Source organism: Prenolepis imparis, unplaced genomic scaffold, assembly GCF_030444845.1.
Source record: "Prenolepis imparis isolate NDT839.2.m4 unplaced genomic scaffold, iyPreImpa1.0 SCAF_9, whole genome shotgun sequence".
NCBI lineage: Eukaryota > Metazoa > Arthropoda > Insecta > Hymenoptera > Formicidae > Prenolepis > Prenolepis imparis.
The window spans coordinates 3914610-3936484 of NW_028141167.1; the positions used below are offsets into that span (position 1 = coordinate 3914610).

At 39.4% G+C, this 21875-nt stretch overlaps 1 protein-coding gene across 6 annotated transcripts in view; it reads right to left on the reverse strand.

Annotated features, from left to right (window-relative positions):
* Lilli (AF4/FMR2 family member lilliputian) overlaps positions 1-21875 on the reverse strand; it is a 197600-nt gene that overhangs the window by 54952 nt on the left and 120773 nt on the right. For all 6 annotated transcript variants that reach the window (XM_083046192.1, XM_083046193.1, XM_083046194.1 and 3 more), the window contains 4 exons: positions 18635-19243; positions 14964-15020; positions 4668-4763; positions 863-899 (listed from right to left, as the gene is read on the reverse strand). In XM_083046192.1, the coding sequence (XP_082902318.1) occupies positions 863-899; positions 4668-4763; positions 14964-15020; positions 18635-19243 (799 nt within the window). The remainder of the gene's footprint in view (positions 1-862; positions 900-4667; positions 4764-14963; positions 15021-18634; positions 19244-21875) is intronic.

The window sequence follows — 21875 nt, forward strand, 5'->3', positions numbered from 1 at the left end:
ATAAATAACACGTATTTCGAGCGCTTAAACGGTTGAATGAACGAATGGCAGAGGTCGTGGATGGTTGATTCATGAAATCGCGCCCACAAAATCGACGATCGAGGTTTTTGCATGAAATCCACAGGTTTTACGTTCGACGGCGCTCGCTTTTCCGCCGCCGCGAATGTTTCTCTCTCGATCGCCTTTTTTTTAAAATAATAAAAACATGTTGTTAAGCGGATATATATGTATGACTATCGCATCGATCCGTGAACTCCATATCGATACCGCGAGATACAGGCGTGCTGATTAATATCCATTCGACCGGTCCCCGCGTGACTCTAAAATATCGTTTCCAGCAATATTTGTAGCGTCCGCGTTTTAATCGCCGAATGTGGCGGACAGTCTCCGGAAATTATGTCCGCCGGTGATGTTTAATCCCTATATATTTTGCATTCTGACACAACGCGCGTTTTATCGCGAAAAATTTGCGGTAATAGCGAAACACCGACTCGAAAACTGACAGCGACGCGTTAATAAAACTTTAGCTTGTGTAAAATGTTTAATGAACCTGACAAGGATTTTATGCTTAGTATCTGATTTTTAAAAACACGACATATGTAAAATCATTACATACTCTTATATATAACAAGCGAGTTTGCATAAAAATAAATTATGCATCCTTAATATGCAAATATCTTATTGCGTTTGCATTGTGTGCAAAAACGATAAATTATTTTTTGGCACAACTATCTTGCGAAGGAGTTCTTCGCTTCTTTTGTGCAAACATATCGCGATTAAATCGCAATCGCGCTCTCAAACATTCATATTTCATTTAACGACGAAGCATAGAAAGGAAATAATGAAAATTTTAGGTACTCACGAGGCTTTGCAGGCTCTGGCGGAGTCACTTCTGTCAGCTGCAAAAGATAAAAATATGTTAAAATTAAAACGGCGGTTTTGCAATCGTGAATCGGTCAAAACTTGCGCTCAAAAAGAATTAATTTCTACAATCGTGTAATATATATTGCCGAGAAAAAACCAGCCAAATATTCGACTTGTTTCTCTTTCTTCAGAATCTAATAACATTTCTAGAATCATGTCAACGCAAGACATCTTATGTGTACCGCGAATGAAAATGATATTTGTTTCTGGAGAAAGTGGCATAAGGCAAATGAATTGCGCATAAAAGTTTGTCAAACAACGCCGGTAAGTATTTAACGTCGGTCAAACTGCAAAAAAGAGAGAGAGAGAGAGAGAGAGAGAGAGAGAGAGAGAGAGAGAGAGAGAGAGAGAGAGAGAGAGAGAGAGAGAGAGAGAGAAAGTTTAGCGAGAGAGCAGCGAGAAATTAAATGGATTTGGGAAAATTTGTAAAGGAAACCGCGAAAGTGTACTTTGTCTCTCCCAACTTCCGCATCGAGTAATTTACGCGTCGGCTGCGTCTCCCTTGATACCGCGGACCCTTCTCTCGGCATAATAGAAATTTATCGCGCGGTTTGGCGGCCCTTTACGTACATTCTTGTAATCGCGAATGAAATAATATATCAGTCTCGGCGGCATTCCCGCGAAACTTCACGCGAAATAATCAACTTGCGTCGTGTAATTAAATGCTTTCCGAGAGTGCCGAGTATAAATAAACATTGAAATAAACTCAGATTAACAAATAACGCTGCAAATGACTAAATTTTAAAATGTATATGCATATATTTCTAAATTTTAATAATAATTATCCCTACATCACTATCGATTATAATAAAAGAAATAAAAGAAACGAAGCGCAAAAGAGAGAAATAAAAAAGGATATAAATTTCCACGTATATTTTATACATATAACGCGAACACTAGAATTATAATACGTATATGCACCTGCTAAGTTAAAACGGTGATTATGTCGTCTACAAAACGCGAGTATTATATTGCATAACGATTCCTTTCATCTGTGCGGGAGCGCGAAATCGACCGCGGACGGATTCCACGTGCTGCACAATTTGGCGAATGGGTTAGCGCGCTATATTTCTCATTCCGGTAAGTCCGCGAGTAATTCTCGCGACGTTTGAGAGCGGGGAAAATGCCGGCAGCGATTTTGCATTCGGCCGTTATTACAATTTACTCGCGCGTGCGCGCAAAAAGGATCCCGGGTGAAAAGGCATATATACGGCGGTCCGAATTAATCCACTTTTACGAGGCCGATTTCGCCTCGTCTCTCTCTTTCTCTTTTCCTTCCTCTTTTACTGCGCGTACTTTTTTTTCCCCCAGCTCTCTTCGCCGCCGATTCTCTTCGCAGTTTCCTCGGCGGTACGGTAAAAACAGGAAACGAATTTATAATACGCAATGCAGTCTCCTGCAATGTACCTATATCGAGTTGCAAATATCACGCAAAGTCCTACCTAGAGGTTGTAAAATTGTAAATCGATTTGCGGCGTTATAAAACGACGATAAAGCTGGTAAAAGTTTCGTAAAAATTGTCAGAAATCAATTAATAAGTAATGCGCATAAATTAGTTAACTACTTGCTTGCAAACCAGCCAATTTTTATCCGATTATTTTTTCTGACAAATCGTGAAATATTCTCTACTTTTCTCCTTTTCTATCCTCTTTTTGTGTTTCTTTAATTTTTTTTCCTTTCCAGAGATCATGTTATTTAATATACAATTATATATATATTTTTTATCGCGTGATTTTAAATTTTATTGCAAGTGCTGAGAATGTAGAAGCTATATTTTAAATAAAATCTATATGAAATTCAATAACTCATTCAATTCTTAATGTGTTTTCTATAAACTAATATTAAGCAAAATAAATAAATTTATTTTGCTAATTGCAAGAGAAAGAAAGAATTCTGCTTCTTAATTTTTTGCTAAAAATATATTACATTATTTCTCTTATAAAAATTTTTGCTCCATTACTACAAAAAATTAAGATAAATATATTTATATGTAGACATATTTTAACATCGGAAAAAGTAAGAAATGTGTTGTCAGAGAGTGATAACGAACGAGTCTGGAAAGAAAAGTGGACAGACGGATTAGTTTCGTCCGCAATTTTATTTACATAGTACCACCGTGTTTCGCGCAATGCGGTCAAGCACGACGGAAGTTTTTATATTGGACGAACGTAAGAGCCGCAAAAGAGACATCGCTGTAAGGAGAACGCACCCGAATTGAACCGACGCGACGCTCTTACCGCATCCTCTCTCTCTCTTTCTCTTTTTTTCTTTTACCCCCGACATCAACCCTGCTTCAGCAATCTCTCGTCCCACCACCCCTGATGCCGCCGGCGCGTTATGGCCGCTGCAGCTTTTGAGAGCAGCAAACGTTTGATACGTTGCCAAGTAGCACGGGACCTCTAGCTCGAATTAATGCGATCCGAGACATTTCCCATCCGGCCGACATTATTGCTCCAGAATTATTCCGCCCGTAGGTATCAATGTTCCGCTTGTCGAAACAGTGTTTCAATAACAGTAACCGGGTGTTTATTCCGATCAATTAAACGCTCAATTAGACGATCAGTTAAACATGCCATAAACATCAGAACTGTTAATTTCACTTTGGCATAAAAGTAGTCGCGTATTATCGCATATTATCGCGGATTTACATTAAATATCAATTACAAGTAAAATTAATAAGTATCGATAAGTCGTAAATGTAACGTCCTCGTCTGTTTTAAGTATATTTTTTCAATTCGTAATTAATATATATGTATGTGAAGAAAGCTCACGTCCACGTGTTATCGCAAATGTCCGTGTTATCGTTGTGATTTAGTTTAGGGATTAGCGTTTCGCGCGACTCATAATATGCTAATTCTTGCAAATAAGACGCGAGACTTCTCTCGCTCTCTCGGTATCACCTACAAGACAGAACCGGCCCGTCCTTATATTTATATGCACATGTGCACGCGCGCGAAATACACGCGCCGCCAATGAACGCGGTGCTTGACATCGTGCCAAGTGGCACGAACGACCGAAATGTTGCCGCCGCGGTCGATATCACGCTTTTGAATTATCACGCTCGCGAAAGACACGCGCGAACTTAACTATCTCATATGTTTCACGTGCTCGTTCCTCTAATTCGCCGCGAAAATATGCGCGCCTTAGATAACACGTAATCATAATTCTGTGCTATCGATTTAAATGTTTCTTCATTTTCAACTACGAGTGTGCACACTCACTGATAGTTACCAATTGTTGCCGTCACCGATAGTTTACAGTCTATATATAGAGTCTACAGTTATCGAGAAACTACTCAACATTGTATTTGTCGCAAATATATAATATAGTTCCCTGAATTATTTAAATACGAATATCTTCAATAATCATACAGTGCTTAATGATTCATAATTCTTTCGTTGCTATGAAAAATTTATTTCGATATAAAATAAAAAAATGTATTTTATAATTTTTGTATTTTAACTTTTTTTTTTTTTTCCCTTGTGTTTGGTTTTATTTCTCGTCTCTATAGTTTTCAAATAAAAAATTGTAAAAAATGTAACTGGCATGGAAATAAACATTTCTTTCAGTTCGAGTTGTGAAAGTATCCTCTCATAAAATGGCTCGTAACTGGCAACGAAAGGATTAAGGGCATCCTCTTTGCAACCGTAAACGTCAAAGCACTCTTTCAACCGGAGTAGTGATTACTTTCGATTCCCGTTTGCCATTTTGATCGGCGAGTGGGTAGATCAATCGATTCTTACCTTTGCCAGATGGGGGTTGAAGGTGAACTTGGACTCGAGCTCCTTTCGCGGTGTCTGCGCGATCGCCGTCAGTGGTGTGAGTGGCACAGTCATCTCCTGAAACAGCAAAATAAAATGCGATTTACGTGAGAGTTCCTGAGATAATCCAAATTTTCTCGTTTGTGCATGTTAATAATTTAAATTATATTAGGATTTCGGGATTTTTTTTTTTTTTTTTTTTTTAAATACTTTTAGAAAGGTTTTCCTGGGTAATTTTTCAAGAAACTATGCTCTTTCATTTTGCAACAATATTTAAATTCGTCGAAATAATATTTGAGTTTTTACTCAAACCTTCATTAGCCCCCATCCTAAAATTAAGCGACTAAAAAAAGACAATGATAACACGTGGCACAGTTACATGGCAGTCAACGTGCAAATATTCAAATGACGAATCAATTCCTTCGCGCACCTCTCGAGCGACGACAAGAGAAAGAAGCGATCACGATTCTCGACAACAACACGTTTGCGTAATAGCGAGCGCGCAACTGGGGCACGATTACGTCAATGTCCACGAGCGGAGTTACGTCGGACGGATTTCACACGACTGTTAAGTGTTCTCTCTACACGCGCAACTGCTCCTATTAACGCATGCATATACACATATACGCACCAGAGAGCAGAGACACGACTTTTAGAAATTTAAAATTGAAATTAAACGCAAACGCGCGCGAGAAAGAGTTCCTATTTCCTGTTTAATTTCAATTAACATTTAATAGATTTTTTTTTATAAACACCAATTTCGAATGATAAAATATAATTAATAATAGAGTAACGAAATTCGCACATATATATTTCTGCATAAAATTGTTTTATTTAATATAGAACTAAAAAAAAAATATATATAAGACGTGATGGATATAATAGAAAATTGAATGAAATTTTCGGTGTGTGTTTATAATATAGATTTGCCTCTGACATACATGCGCGTATGTCCCATGTGACGCACATTCGTGCCAATGCACGCACGACAGTGCAGTGTCGTCTCGGTACAAAGTCGCAAACCGTCGAACAATGCGCCGCGTCCCCCGACGCATCGAACGAGACGCGTTTTTCCGCGAACGAGCGTCGTCGCGGCGCGCAGGCCGATTCATTGACCCGCTGCCGAGGAGACACCCGTCGACGGGAAACAAAGAGCCGACGAGACAAAAGCTCTCGCCAAGTGCTTACGTTCTTACGTGCGATCGGCGCGCACTCGACTCGCTCGTGGAAAATAAAATCCTAAAAGCCGGAAGCAGATTGAAAAGGGTTGAAACGGAACTAAAAATCATTCATTTTTTTCCTTTTTTCTCGAAAAACTGCCTGCGCAATACAAATGGAGATTTGGATATTTGCTAATACACGTGACACTTGCAAATTGAATTTTCCTTAGCCAAATGTCAGAGAGAGAGAGAGAGAGGGAGAGAGAAATCTTAAGTTCAAATACTAAACGATAAATTTCAAAGATCTCTATTTACATTTTTATGAAGTTTAATTCGCAAAGAACGAATATAACTTTTAAAAAAATTTAATGCTTCAGTTTCTATATGCAACTGTATATTCGTTTTCATTTCCTTTCTTTTTCATATAATACGCACAGAGTGAGTTTTTGTGGCGCTTTAAATTTGATTGTGCTATTACAAATATATGTAAAAAAATGTATATATTCCTTAAACTTTTTCATTAATTCAACGCTCAAACGATCGGATTTTCTTACATACAACTATTTACCTGCAATTTAATGCCGCAGGTCAATTTAATGCTCGGCTGCTTGCGGTGTAAAGGATCCGGTCACATCATAAACATTTTGTTTCAGATTGTAGGAAAACGTGGCACGAATAATATCAATAATGTCGTATTCAAGAGAACGCATTGTTCTAGAAGGAAATTGCACTGTAATTTCGTCAAATGCGAGGTATCATATTAGTACGACGGCTTGCGGAATACTAACGACGACATCTGCCGCGAAACGGAAACAAACGTTTCATGCTCTGGATACGTATCCTCCCTGTCAGTCTCGGTATAAAATGTCAAATTACTCGATAAAACTGTGGGACAAGCAACAAGTATCATCGACAATGGTGAAACTAATGTGCGCATCCAATAAAAGTCTGACTCGTAATTAAAAACAGAGAATGTCTGACTCGAAAATCCTTTAATTTGGAATTTTCTTCTCACAAAGTGAGAATTTATTAGGACGCGTCTTCTTACCACGTTAATTGATAAAATTTAATTAATTACAATTTATCGAGAATGTATATACATCTTTTCCGATATATGTGTGCGTATTACATTACGAAATTTTCTTTCTTACTTAAAAAAGAAGTGTCAAACTACAGCTGATATTGTATGCATAATTATTTGACGTTTGCTACGCACTTGCACATGCATTCTTTCTATATAAACTTTTTCTTTCTCTCTCTCTTTTCCTCTCTCTCACTGTTATTACATACAAAACCGATACTCAATTATCGGCAGGCGATGGTCGCGCGCGTAGAGTATCGTCTAGAAAGTGAGTAATCGCCAACTCTCCGGAGTGCAATTTAATTTCGACTGCAGATCCATTGGTCCGTGAAACTTGTTACTGCGATGGAAACGCGACGCCGACGTGCCGATAAAAGTCGACGGTTCGCAGGAAACGGACGAGAAGGAAGGGAAACCCGAGCGAATATCGGCGAATATTCGGGCTACGAGAAACTACACTCGGAGAGATCTCAGAAAGATGATTTTGTGTAAGAAAAAGAATTTTTTTTCTCTCTCTTGCTCTCGTTCAAATGTTAAGAAATACAGAAACGCTAGAAAAATATTCTAAAACGCTTTCGTATTTCTCTATAGATATTATTTCTATTTCAAGCCACTGCCAAAGCTATTAATAATCACTTCCCCGTAAGCTATTTTTTCAGCAAACTCATCGCGAAATGTCAATCAAGTTCATTTTTTAAATATTTTTTTATATTGTTTTTTTTCTATTTTTATAATAATTGATATTTTTTTTTTTTTTATAGAAAGATACTTGTATGTAATCATTCTTTATTATGTAATTTTTGTATTATATTAATATTGTTTTGATATTTTAATCAAATTTAATACACACAGAGATATGGACGGACACAAATGAGAAACATCTGATTAATGTTTAAGTTTGAAAGAACTGTCAGACTCCGTTACGCTATTTAAGGCTAATCGCACTTACTATTCCCATCGGAGTGCGTTGCAGTTGCAACTGCAGTTGCATCGAGACACGTGACGCGCGTGCGGCGCGTACCTAAGAACGAGCCGACGAAAAAGGACTCGCATGCCAATCAAGAAAGAGGAAAGAGAAAGAAAGAAATTCTTAATGCTTGAGTCACTCCGCTCTCGCTTATGTTTTTGTCTCTCTTTCTCTTGTGCGCGAGCGGATCATCGCATGGGCGTGTTTCGTGCGGAATGATTTACGCGAACCGATAATTTATTTCCGCGCCGCACGAAGGACGACATCAAGTTATGCAAATTGCACACACTACGAATGAGGAATTTATAGCGGTACGATATCGGGCGAATAAACGTCGAATTCGCGATGAATAATGGACGCGGGCGGGTCGCGCGAAGATTCGCGCAACGAAAATAAAAGTCGAAGAACCGAGGAGAAGAGCTTCCGGATTAGTGAAAATGTAAACGGAGCTGTACGAGCGTAGAACTTATAATTTACCTTAACGTGTGTAACATCGATATCTACGTACGTGTTGTAATAATAAATTTAATAAAAATATTTTTAAAATCATATGTGTTGCTTGTCAAATTTCTCTTTTGAGCGTTGAACATCGAATTTTGTGGCCTACTGCAGCTGGATGGAAAATCTTCCAAGCACTTCGCGAGGGGACTTTAAAAGTCGATCATACGATAATCATGTCAGACATATGAGAGCAAGCGAACGAGGAATCCGTAGAAAATACGAGATAGAAACTCGATCGCGACGAAAAATTTGCAAGTAGCACCTGCTCGTTACGCTGAAACGCAATTTTAACACGCCTCTTACTGCTTCGATAAGTTGGCCGTCTATCCCTCCCGACGCATTAACGGATTATCGTGTAACTCACGTGTCCTGACTTTTACATCGAAACTTTTACACTCGCGACACAGTAACAGCTTCTTCTTGTCGTAGACAAATTGGATTAAATGCTATATTGTCTCGCGCAGTATTTAAAAGTTCAGTGTCAAAGATCTTGATAAATCTCAAATTAGATTTTGTGAAACTAAACTTTTTAAATCGATTGGAAAATAAAATATATAAAATACATTTTCTTTTTTCCTCTCTCTCTATCTCGTTTTTATTTGTAAAGTGGAATTCGCCACATGCTCTTTTCAAGATTAAATAATTACATTAGCAACTTCTGGCTATACTAGACTTGTCAAGTTAATTTCGCGCACTCGACATTACTACTAATTTCAAATTTTTGATACAATTACATTTAAAATCTCTTTCAAAAATTAAATTGTCTAAATTATTGTCACAAATATAAATGTTAATATAATTATCGATTACGTCAATCGTCAATTATGATCTTGAGATTTTTTCTCTTTTTTCTAATATGAGAATGAGAAGTTTATATATCACTAACATTAAAATAGAGTAATAAGAAAGATTAAATATAACTAAATCAACGTTTGAAGGAAACTAATCAATAGAGAAAATCTATAGTGTTCCAATTATATCCAATTTTCTTTTCTAAATTGAAACAAGCAATTGTAATAAATTCATATGACACATTAAAAACAAAAAATCAGAAAACTAATATCTAAATAGGTACTAAAGAAATTGTCAAAAATTTTAAAAATATATATATCGATGTATTATAACATGAGTTAAATCTATTAATGATTTTTCATCTCCAAGAATTATATTGTCCGACAATATTTTAAAAACATATATTCAAGAAGAATAAAATTAAAATTTTATCTGCAGAAAGTTGGGACTTGGGGAAAAAAATTGCGAAAAAAAAATTCCGACTTTTTCCGGATAGTAGATACTCTGGTAGAGTACATACATTGTACGTATGTAATGCCGGTAATTACACTAGACACGCGAGAAGGAGCGAAAACCCGTTATGGAAGCGACCAGCCGGTGGCACTGCACTCGCGGAATTGCACTTGCCATCTTTCAGTTTTCCCTCTTTCGCGAGGAACCATCTCGGGATGAAATTGCCTAAACGCTATAACGATCTGTATATTTCTATCAGACATAAGTAATATCAACGTATAAGTAAAGCTCGTTATTCTGCAATTTTTTATCAAGTTAATTCTGTTCGGTATATTAAAAGCGTGTGCGTAAACTTACATTATTTAAAGTCTACTATTCATATTAAAATAAAAAAATTCTAGCAATTTAATTAAATTCCATACGTATCAACAATTTTTTAAGATTATCATAAATCTTAAAAAATCTTTATATTAAAAAAATTAATAAATAAAAGATATATCTACGTATAAAACCAAAATAAAATAAAACAATCTTTTTGTTTCACTATATAAATATACACAATATTATTGTAAGCATAGAAAATTAAAGACTAACGTAATTATATCAATTAAATTCCCGCTTTGAACGCGTAGCTTTGATAAAAGTCCTAAATTAACAGAATCGACAATGAATTGACCTCGCTAACAATCGACCTAAATCCACCACGTGTGCGTGTTTTACGAATCGGATTAAAGATGCAGCCCCGTCATTGTTTCTCGCGTTGTTTAATTCCCGCGCGAGTTTCTCTGCGAATGTAATTTGTCACACGATTGTCACCAATCAATGAACGTAATCAATGTACGTAGTTTGACATTTTCGCGTTCTCGATAACTGACTCGTTACAAACACCGACGGTTAAACCACCATCGATTCAACGTCCAGATCACGTAGCGATGATAGTTGAGGGGAAACATTTAGACGTACGTTGGACGACAAAGTGTTGCAAAGTCCCTTAAAAAATACATTCGACCAACCATAGTTACGTGTACGAGCGACTCGATCACACGCAAAAGCACGCGATTATTAATTCAATGTCACTCGATACATAACTGTCTCACACCCATCTGGGTCACGGCTTTTCGCCGCGCCGTTTCAGCACGGTAAATCGCAACATTAGGGGTCCACACCAAGATTTCGCTATTGCGCCCGCGGTCCGATGGAAAATAAACGACTATTAACGAGAGCAATTGACACCTAATGGGTTTAAGAGCCTCGGAAATTGGCTTCCGGCCAAACGCGGGAATTCGTTTCCATACACGGTTTAAAATTGAATATCAAAATCCCGAAGTCTCATAGATATCGTAATACGCGGGACGCATTTTGGCTTCATCCCAGTTAAAACCCATCTCTCTCTACAACAATCGAGAACGCGTTTAAATGCAAATATAATTCGATAAAAATTTTCCGGGATCCACGGATTTAGAATTGTCAGTCAAGACTGTTGCGGCTCTCTCGCGTGTGCAATATGAATTTAAATGAAAAATATTGCGTAAACAAAAGCGCGCGCGAAGGGACGAAAAGAAGGGTGAATCTAAGTGAGACAAAAACGTCCGAAATAATGCGGGGAGGGGCGGGTCGTGAAAGAATGCGATATTCAGCGAAGCTAGTCGGCCAGAGAGTCGGTCGTCGTCGTCGTCGTCGGCGGCAAGCGCAATTAGCAGTCGCATTTACGATGCCTACTGGCGCAACTCTCGTATTTTCCCACGGGCAGAGCCCGTGAGAATAATTCATGGGCTTCTGACGGTGCTCCTGCACCAAACGCCGGAGCGACGAGAGGAACGAGGGAACGAGAGAGGAGCCAGACAAGGAGGGAGGGATTTCAGAGGCAGAACTGTACCGGCCACTACTCGCGGTATATAGGCAGCATCGTCATAAATTTGTGCTGAAAGTGGAAAAGCCCCGGGGGCGAGGCACCTCACTGTATACGAGCCTGCCTCGTTAAACAAATGAGGGAGGGAAATGGGGAGGATGCACAGTAGCAGGTTCTTTTTAGTAATGCGGTCACTCTTTCTCTTTAAAAGAATTAATAATATTGCTCCGGTACCTCTCTCTCTTTCTCTCTCCTCTGTTTGCTCCTTTGCATTGTGCTCGAAAACGTTTGAACGTTGCCATTACACTCTTTTTCATGACTATTGAATTTTTAATGCGAAATATCTTGATGTAGGATATTATCAGTTTAGAGGATTCATTTATAAACAAAAAAAATGTTTGTTGCTGCAAAATTATCATAAAGATATACAGTTGGAGTAATGTAAGCTTGAAAAGTTAACTTGAAAACATGGTGAAGAAACTTTTCTCTCACCTTTATTGTCGAATAATTTCAGGGATTATAATTCGGAGGGAAATTCGACTTCCGTGGTTTCACGCGAACCGTGTAAAACGAAAGTATTAATCATGAGCGAGCAAGGTGTCGGGACGACGTCAATCTGGCGACGCGGCAGTGGAATTGATACTGTCACAACGTTACGACTGCTGCTGGGGTTCGGTGTTATCGAAGCCGGTAATCGCCATTAAACCATATCCATAAATTAGCATACGATCCCGTCGACCCCTAACTCGTTTCGCTGATCCTCCAGCAACCCCCAATAGTAGTAACGCAGTAGACTGCTAAAATCCCGTTATATACTCGAACGTTGAATCCAGAGAACGCCACAGAGGGAAAGAGAGAGATATAGAGAGACCGAAAAGAGAGAAACGTCGAGAATTACCCGTAGGATTCGTCGGTGATCAAAGGATTAGGATCCGTGCGGCCTGACTATTTTCGGCTCGAGGACAATGTCACGTGTCGTTGGAAAAACGACATGACAGTCGGCCAGCAACGCGGCGACGTAAATCATTGCGGCATCGGACACGCCGAGAGAACGTCGGAGAGGACTCGTCGTCCTCTCTCGTTCACCGTTTTCACACTCGTGGAAATTTCACGTATAAAACGTGGGTGTCTCTCGTCGCGCGCGCGAATGACGCCATAAATTCACGTGTCGTTCTGAAACGTTTACCCTTCCGCCGCTGAATTGCATTTACGACCGTAATTACTTATCCCGGATAATCTAGTCGGCCGGCCGTATTCATTGATCTAAGGTATATGCGCCTATCATTTTATAATCCGCAATTCTGCAACGTGTACTTCTGTAATATTATCATTATTCGTTACATATTCCAAAGAGAATATTGTGCGATTAAATGTTTTATTTAATGTCAAGAAGTAATTCAAATAATAAAATTCGCAAAAAATTATATTTTTCTATTTAAATAAAATAATTAATTGCACCTAAATTATAATCTCGCGTTAAATTGGGATTGATCAGTTATCTAAAAAATTCGCGCAATTTAAAGAATCTCTTTCTCATCCTCTTTTCCTCTCGACTCCTTTCCGCTTCAAGGAAGTAATCCAAGTTTGCGTGTCTCACCCCGCCGATAGTATCGCGAATGAGTACGTACACGAGTACTTTCCACGATGCGGCAACAAGCGAGGAAGATGCGCATTCCCATTGTCAGAGAGCAGAGTCCGAAGCTCTCTCTCTCTCTCTCTCGGCGAGAGAAGACGCGTTCTTTACCACCGTAATTCCGTTTCTCACAGCGCGTAAACAGCCGTGCTGCTTTCCGCGCGACTGCCGTTTTTGCCGCCGGGCGTTTAGAAAAGTATTTATGATCTCGCGTGAGGCGATTGTCATAATCGTATCATTTAAGCGCGAGTAACAGCGATTGTTTGCCTTACGATAAAAAAAAAATGAACTATTAAAAAAAGTGTAAAACATTATTTTCTCTACTGTTTTAAAATATTACCTGTTATATAAAGCGTATAAAAGTTGAAATTAATGAATTATATATATATAAATATATATATTTCGCGTATATTTAAAAAACATAACTATAATAATATATACATTTTGATTTAGAGACTTTATGCACGAGTTTTGAGATTAATATTCGAGGCATTTGAATAAGTGGGTGCATTTCGTGCACGAAAATAATGCAATAAATAATCATGACTATAGATCGTCTATTTGTACTGTCAAGCAACTTTTCACGGATGTGACAAGGCTGCCTGGGAAAGTACCCACATGGAGATGCTTTAATAAATTTTCCATTAACAAGCCATTGGAGCGCATAAGAGACGGTAAAGCAGCTTCGATCGACAATATACGAACATAAAGATTTAATTCGAGCACTGAAATGTTTAATTGACATTTTTCAATAATTTAAAATTCTTCACGAGTTACTCGACTAATAATTAAGCGAAACAACGGAAAAGTACGTTTAACCGTATCAACACTAATTAATAACAAACTTAAAGAAATCCGAGAGTGGTCTCTCTCTTTCTGTAAACCGCGAACAACGATAACGGTGCTTTCATCGCACTTTTCGCTCGAAACAACTTTTGCAGGAAGCTCGGAGAGAAAAACTTCGCGAGTAAAAGCGGAAAGATCACCGGCAAGTAAGATAAATGCAATCTCCTTTCTTAATTTCTAGATTAACGAAGAGTAGAGAGAGAGACTCTCGGTGTTTTTAGTTGAAAATCGACAAAAGTCGAACGTAGGTTCTATCGATTAAAAAAAAAAAAAAAAAAGACAATCTTTCCTCACGGGAGATACTCTCGTCGAGAAATCTCGTCGCGTCTTTCTCTACTTAATCCCCGTATAAAGAGGATATAAACTCTCCTTATCCCGAGAGCGCGGGATAAATTCGTTCGCGTATATAAATACAAAATCTATATCTTTTCGTTTCCGAAAATCACGACAACTGCTCCTCGCGAGAAAGTCGCGCATCGCTTTCTTCGTAGAGTTTCGATTAACGGGAAATCGAGAACGTTTATCTCACGAAGGCGTGACATAATATCGCCGTCGTAGATCGGACGCGCCGGAGGTGAACGAAGAATGGTAAATCGATTCGATACAAGATAGCCTTGTATCGGCGAGAAGATTGACTTATTGATCGAACATGAACCTCCCATCGAGTTGGGAAAGGGAACTCGACATTGGATAGCTTGGCGATCTTACGTCTCGTAACGTTCGATCTTGTGTTTATCCGCATAGAAGTGTTCACACACATACAAATAGAGCTGTTCTTCGATCAGTGTTCAGAGCAAAGCCGGAAATGTTTTCGCCCCAATATATAATTTCGCAAAATTTTACAGGATTTTTAATTGATTACTCTGATGCTCTTATGTGCGTTTTATGCAAGACAAAAAGAATTTGATCATGTACTAATTTTCTAGTTATTTATAGCCTTGCCACAATAATTGTCTAAATATGTATAAAATTTGATTTCTTTATAAAAAAACTTACCTTGAGAATGTTCTCCACATCTGTACTGTCAACTGACGATCGCGATTTCGACGACCCCTGAAAAAAAAATATTAAAAAAGATATTACACTTTTGTGATTGTCACATAATTTTTCTATTCTATCTTTACTCTACATATTATTATTAAAATATACTAGTTGATACGATTTAAATAAAATGCACGATACAAGGAGGAAAATGTTTAGAAAATAAAATTATGTGAAAAATCGTTTGCTCAAATTCAAATTTGTAAAATCGCGCCGTAAAATTAAAATTGATTTATTTCGTCGATAGATCGAACTAATCGGCTTCTCGCACGCGAAGAGCAGCAAATTCAAAATATCTCGTACGCGTTTCCCGAGCTAATTTGCACAGAAGAGAATCCGCCCTTCTCGCGAGATTTCTCCGCGATTTATCACGAGCCTCCTCGAGCGATCATTAATCAACAACGTCGGGACGGAAATGGGGAGAAGGCATTGAAAAGGGTGCGGACTGAGAGTGAGACGAGTGGGAGGACGCGTCCTAAAGGGTGGTATTACGAATAACGGCGAGTAGTCATTCCCAGAAAGAAAACGCGGGAACAATAGCGAATGCGTGAGATGGCTGAAGCGACGGATGAAAGGGGGGAGGGGCGGCATGGGATACGAGGGTTGAGAGTGTCTAGTAACTTTTAGCCGGAGGATACCACGTCGCGGAGAACGGGGTGAAAAACGGAGGCGGACGAGACTGGATAATCACGGAAAAGGAACAAGCGGAAAATGGAAAAACCGGAAAGAGCGGAAGCCAAAGAAAAAAAATGAAGAGATATATATATATATAGCTGTATAAACCTACGAGCGATAACGAATTATTATGGATTCCAATGAATTCTTATTTAAACCTATTGACAGAGGAGTTGTTTAATCAAATCTTAATTTTGTAATGTTTTTCTTAATTTAAACTATATTTAAATATACACGCAGAAACAAAGTTAATTACGCGAGAAAAGATTTTTAAAAAAGCGTAGAAGAATCGGCATGAAAAATGGCAATGAAAGGTAAAGAAATTGGGGAGAAGGTGACACCAGAGAGAAAACACGGGATATATCGCTTTCATTAACGGCGTAACGTTCAACTACATACTTGGCTTGCGAATTTACCCCCTCGTTGTCAACCGCATCTTCCTTCTTCCCCTTTTACCTTCTTCACGCGTAATTCCGAGCCAATTTCGCGGATGAGGACGAATGGCCAACGACTCGACAGCAAACGATTCACCGTCGATTGTCAAAGAAAGAGATAGAGAAAAGAAATGCCGGATCAAGACAGAGTGAAAACTACTGGGGGGTGAAGGACGATTACGTTGGACAAACGGGAATCAATTTTCCAGAAGAACGCGAAAGAGAGAGAGAGAGAGAGAGAGAGAAGGGATGAGACGCACTCAGAACCTAGCCGGTTCTAATTGTATAAGTACACCCGTGGAAGGAGAGACGCTCTGATCGTCTCCTCGATGGGCAACGTGTGATCGGGAGGAAGGGCGAATAGTCGAAGAAGGAGATACGATCGATAGTCAATCTCAATGAAATTTGCACCTCGAGGAGCCACGCGTAATAGGACCCGCCGTCTCGAAACTTCCTCTTTCTCCTTTCCCCCCTTCCTCCCCCTTCATCTGGACCTCCCCATCCTCAGGTGGATTTCCATTGAAAAGCAATTCGTTCTCTGTCAACGAGCCTGTCGAGCCAACTGGTTTCGTTTGATACCTCGCCGGATGATACCGGAGTGTAGATTTAGATTCAATATGGAGGAAGAAGAAACGAAGAAGGGAAAGGAAAGATAATAACCTCTTTATTATTGCTTCTCAGTGATTAATGCCGTAGCTGCTTGATCTTTCTCCCGCGATTTGCGGTTGGAAAGGAAAGGAGCATCTCGTGATTCACTACTCGTTTGAACGCGAAAATGATTAATAGCGCTCAAGATGTCGAAGAGTGATTGATAATTGAAGATTTCGCTGCAGTAAAAGCGAATAATTCAGAATGCCGTTAATTTTTAGATATAGCTTTCGATATACAATAATACTCCGGCGTTAAATAAAAAAAAAGATTTTGAAAAGATATATAAAATAAATTGATTATACGAATTATTTACTATAATAAATTAATAGCCGATACTATAAATCGCTATAATCTCCTCGATTCGTACATTAATTAATTGAAATTTCGAAACTACTTTTGATTTTTTGTATACGAATAATATGAGCGAAATCTTTAACTTATTCGATATTATTAATGTTATAGATGATAGAATTTTATATAGAGAATATTATAAAATATTATACTAATATTATTGATATTATAGAAAATTTCTTACGTAAAATAGAGAGCAATATGTAGCTAGATTAGCGATAGCATAATGATTCTTAGCAACTTGTTAATTTCGACAGAATCTCGTTTAGTAACGCGCGACAATAGCGCCGACTGCCGCGGAAACTTCGCTCTTAATCTTCTTACGTGACAAATAATCGCAACTCTGGCGAGACACGCTATTAAAGTAGTTCGAGAGACTTTGTGAGTCTGGCATCGTTGCGACGTCACCGCCGCGGCACTACTACTTATCGAAAGACCCGCTAATATCTCTATTGATAGAGCATTAAATGGAAAATCGACGCTATCAAAGCGACAAATTCCTAAATTCGCAAATTTTAAATAAAACGACACACATGTTTTTTAAATTATAATCTAAATATGAAAATATAACACATACAAAGGATCAATTAATTTTGAAAATACTCCGTGTAATTTCTTTATCATGTATATAATATGAAAAGATGAAGTAAAGCAGAGCACAGACTCTAAAATAATGCGGATTATTCGAAACTACTTACTTAGAGTGCTGTTCACTTTTTTTTAGTGTCGAACGAATCAATTATGGAAATTGTCGCGATTGATTATTTTTCGATACTATAACGGAATGCTTTCAAGTTTTAGATTAATCTTTTTGCTTCTCTATATACATATATCAGATATCCTAAAAATTGAGTATAAAATCTACATTGACGTATTTTATATTCGCGATTCAATATTTGCAATTATTTTTGTTATAATCAGTCTTTAAAATTCTTTCTCATTCGTGGAAAAATTAATAAAAATAATAAAACTACCGATACATAACAGAACAAACTTTTTAATTTAAAGCAATCCTATAAGAGAGAATTTAATTTCATTTTCAATTTAAAATAAATAAAAATATATACCTATATAAAATCAACATTTTTTTTCGTTATGATTTCCTCATTATCTTAATTTTTTTAAATATATTCCTCCTTCTTCGTGATCTACGTGACATTCGTGACAAATTTTCATAACGCAATTCCTACACCGACATTAAAACTTTTATTCTCCACGTCAATTATTATATTAATATCTGTCTTTTATCGTTCTTTTATCTCCATGATATCTGTGCCACAGGAAACACGCGATTTCCGAGACGCCCCGCGCGTAAACAATCTCTGCTCGAAGTGAAACGCGATCAAATCGTTACCGCTCCGAAAGGCCATTACATCGTCCACTCTCTGGAGGGAAACGAACGATCGTCGCGCATGCAGATCGCGCTCGAAACGACCGTAAAACCAAGCTATTGACAATCATCGCGCGCAAAAATGGCGGAAGAGGAAGAGGAAAAACACAAAAGTCGATACTCACGTTAACCTCGATCAGCTTCAGTCGTTCGGCGAATTGAGTGCTGCTCGTGAGGCCGCCGCCGCCGCCGTTGCTGCCACCGCTCCCGAAATTGCTACCGACGACGGCACTCCCGGCGGAATTGCCTCCGACCGACAAAGAGCCATTGCTCCCAGCGGGAGGGGGCGGGACGTGAGGCAGAGGCGGGCCCTTGGCCGGAAGTAAGCCGTGGTTGCGATGATCGTTACTGCCGCCGCCGTACTTGACCGGCTGACCGGGATAGCCACCCCGGCCGCCGTAGGGCGGTTTGCCGTCAGCGGGTTTGACGAAGCCGCCCCGTTGCTGGTGGCTCGTCGCCGACGAGCCGCCGGCCGCGGAGGAAGACGAGGAGGTAGTAGCGCTCGATCCCCTGGGTCCGCCGGGTTTCTTAAACTCCTGCCCCGCGGACGGGGAACAGTTCCTGCCGCCGACGCCGGCGGAGGACTTGTGAGTGGAGGGTGGACTTGTCGGCGAGGGCGCCGGACTAGGCGGGACACCGTCGATGCCAATTAGACGTTTAGGCTCGTCTAGCATCAGATGCTTCACCAGGTGATAGTTGCCCAGTTTCGACTGGATTTGTGGATCTGGATTCGTCTGAAATCAGGCAACGATAAAAGACACATTAGACAAATAAAGAACTCGTCTTATTGTATATATCTACGCAACCCCTGTACTTTCTAAATGAAAAAAAAAAACATCTATGATGCAAACTCGATATTTTCGAAACTTGAGCATTTAATAATTTTTATATATAAAATTAACTTGCTTTATTTTTCTTTATAAGAAAAATAGAAGCATGTAAATGAAAAGGAAAACTGCACGGTGCGAATTAACCCAACGTGAAGGATTTTAAATGCATTCTCACGTAATCTAGATTTCTCGCCGAGTCATATTTTAACGTCAGATTCTTCGGCGAGTTATATTACCAATTACCGCATTTTTAATTAAAGGATCACGTGGAGGTTCTCAATTAACTTAACGAATCTCACACAGAGCTGCTAATTGCTGCTTAAACCTTCCACCGAGAGAAATTCATTTCGTCGCCGGAAAATCCGCGGTGACAAGCCGCACGCTTAAATGGTAAAACGCGTCCAAATGGAACACGACGCGAAAAGAGTAGTCGAGGGGTGACATAAGGGTGGCAACGATATATTATATCCAATACAAATATACACGACGAAAATCAATCATGTCACACGGTGTGGCAAGCTCCATTCGCAATCGCCCGTCATTTATCAAACAAAGATCAGAAGCGAGACGCAGCGATCGAAACCGCAGTCGCCGATGCAGTCTGCGACTCGACACTCGTCGTGTGTTTTCACCGCATATATATGTAACACACACGGTATATATGTGCGTTCTCCTGTTCGCGCGCTGATTGCACGGGCAATTAGCAAAAATTAATGCGCCGAGGAACAGGCGGCTGCCGGAGTTTACGACACACAGTGTTCGACTGGTAATTTAGCGTATAGCTCGCGCGCGCTAATATGAATCACGTTGTTGTACGTGCGCAATAATACGACCGTCTGTTCTCGTGGAATTCTCTCTCGTCAAGCAGTCGCGCGTTTCGTCTTTGTCCGTTAAGGACAATGAGATCGAATCGCGGTTTTAAAAAGGAGGTCTCGCGCGAACGCGGGAGAGGAAAGAGGTGGAACTTAACGTGATTAATGAGCGCCGCTATAAATCACGCCCGCTTGTTAGCGCCGAAAGACTTTTTCGCGCTTGCCGATCGCGCCCTTGTAATGAAGGCGCGCGCCCTCTCCTTGATGCGGATGCGCACGAGTCGGGATTTCGGAAGGCAGCATAGCGCGAAATTCTTGCAGAATAATAGCATCGACGACGACGACGAGAGTACAATGGGATCTCGTCGAGAGAAAGAGGGAGAAGAGAGAGCGATTGTTAGCGCTGATTATAGAGACGCGACGAACAGATCGCTCTGTTAACCTTTGAGTCTCGTAATAATTCCTAGTTTATGTTATAGATAAAGAGTGATATATATATAGGAGAGATTCGTGATAAAATTAATTGTAATGAGAGCCAAAACGAGATGTGATAAGAAACCTTGTAAAAAAATTGCGATACGTCAATACAACTCTCAAAGTATATAAATATAACTTCTAAAAATAAAAAAATGATAAAAATAAACAAGTAAAATGATCGAGAAATCGCGTGTGATTGCGAAAAGAATTATTTCATCATTATATAATTTAGACTAATAAAGATCATATTTTATATAAAAATAGATTTCTCCAATTTATTGATTTTTCCTCTTAAACCATCCTTAAATAGATTGAATCTTTGAATCTTTTCCTCGAAAAGCCAGACAGGATATTGACGTGTTTCGGTAAACTCTGAAATTCTTTCCACGAAGTTTGCGGTAAGTAAACGAGAGAGAGAGACAAAAACAGAGACCGAGAGAGAAAGACGTAGGTGACCAGGTCAGGGACTTCTCATCCGCCCTGACCTGGCGCAACCTCATCCAGTCTCTCCGCCTCCAGTCAGCCAGCCTGTCAGTCAACCAGCCACCCCCGCCTCCGTCGAGTGATACTCCACGTGTGTGCCACCCGACGTATCCCGGTGCGTACATATATTATGACACGTATACGACTCGTAAAGCGCGCGTACGTTGTTCTGTATCGGCGAAAGCGCGTCGTAAAAAACGCCCGTAATTATAACGCGCCCGTAATGCAACCATTATATTGCGAAAGATGATACCAACGATGAAAATGTTCGCCGTCGTGCGCGCAAGAGAAATCGATAAACCAGCTCTCCATGCTTGCAGGTGAAACCGCTAAGCCCGTACACTATTAAAGCGGAGCACTAAATGACTCTCTCGCGATAAGATTCTTCGAAGAATAGAATAGATTAAATGATAGAAAAAATAACGGTAAATAAAATAGATTAAATCCAAAGTTTCTTGAAATACTCTTGTCTTTTTGTGCATAAATGTTTTAAATTAAAAATCAAATCAAATCAAGAGAGAAAGAGAGAGCCAAGAAAACGCGAGGTAGCACCAGATTCCTCTTCACGTAAAAAATACACGCGCCGGTGAACCGACCATCTCTCCGGGCTGTGCGATTCTCTACATATCGCAGAATGCAGGCAAGTATTTACGTCACGGTCTCTGCACGGGAGAACGCACATAGCCGTCACACGCGCGGTCGTGCGGTATTTATGAGTCTGCGCGAGCTCGCGACGTGAATGGATGATGAAAGCACGATTCGCA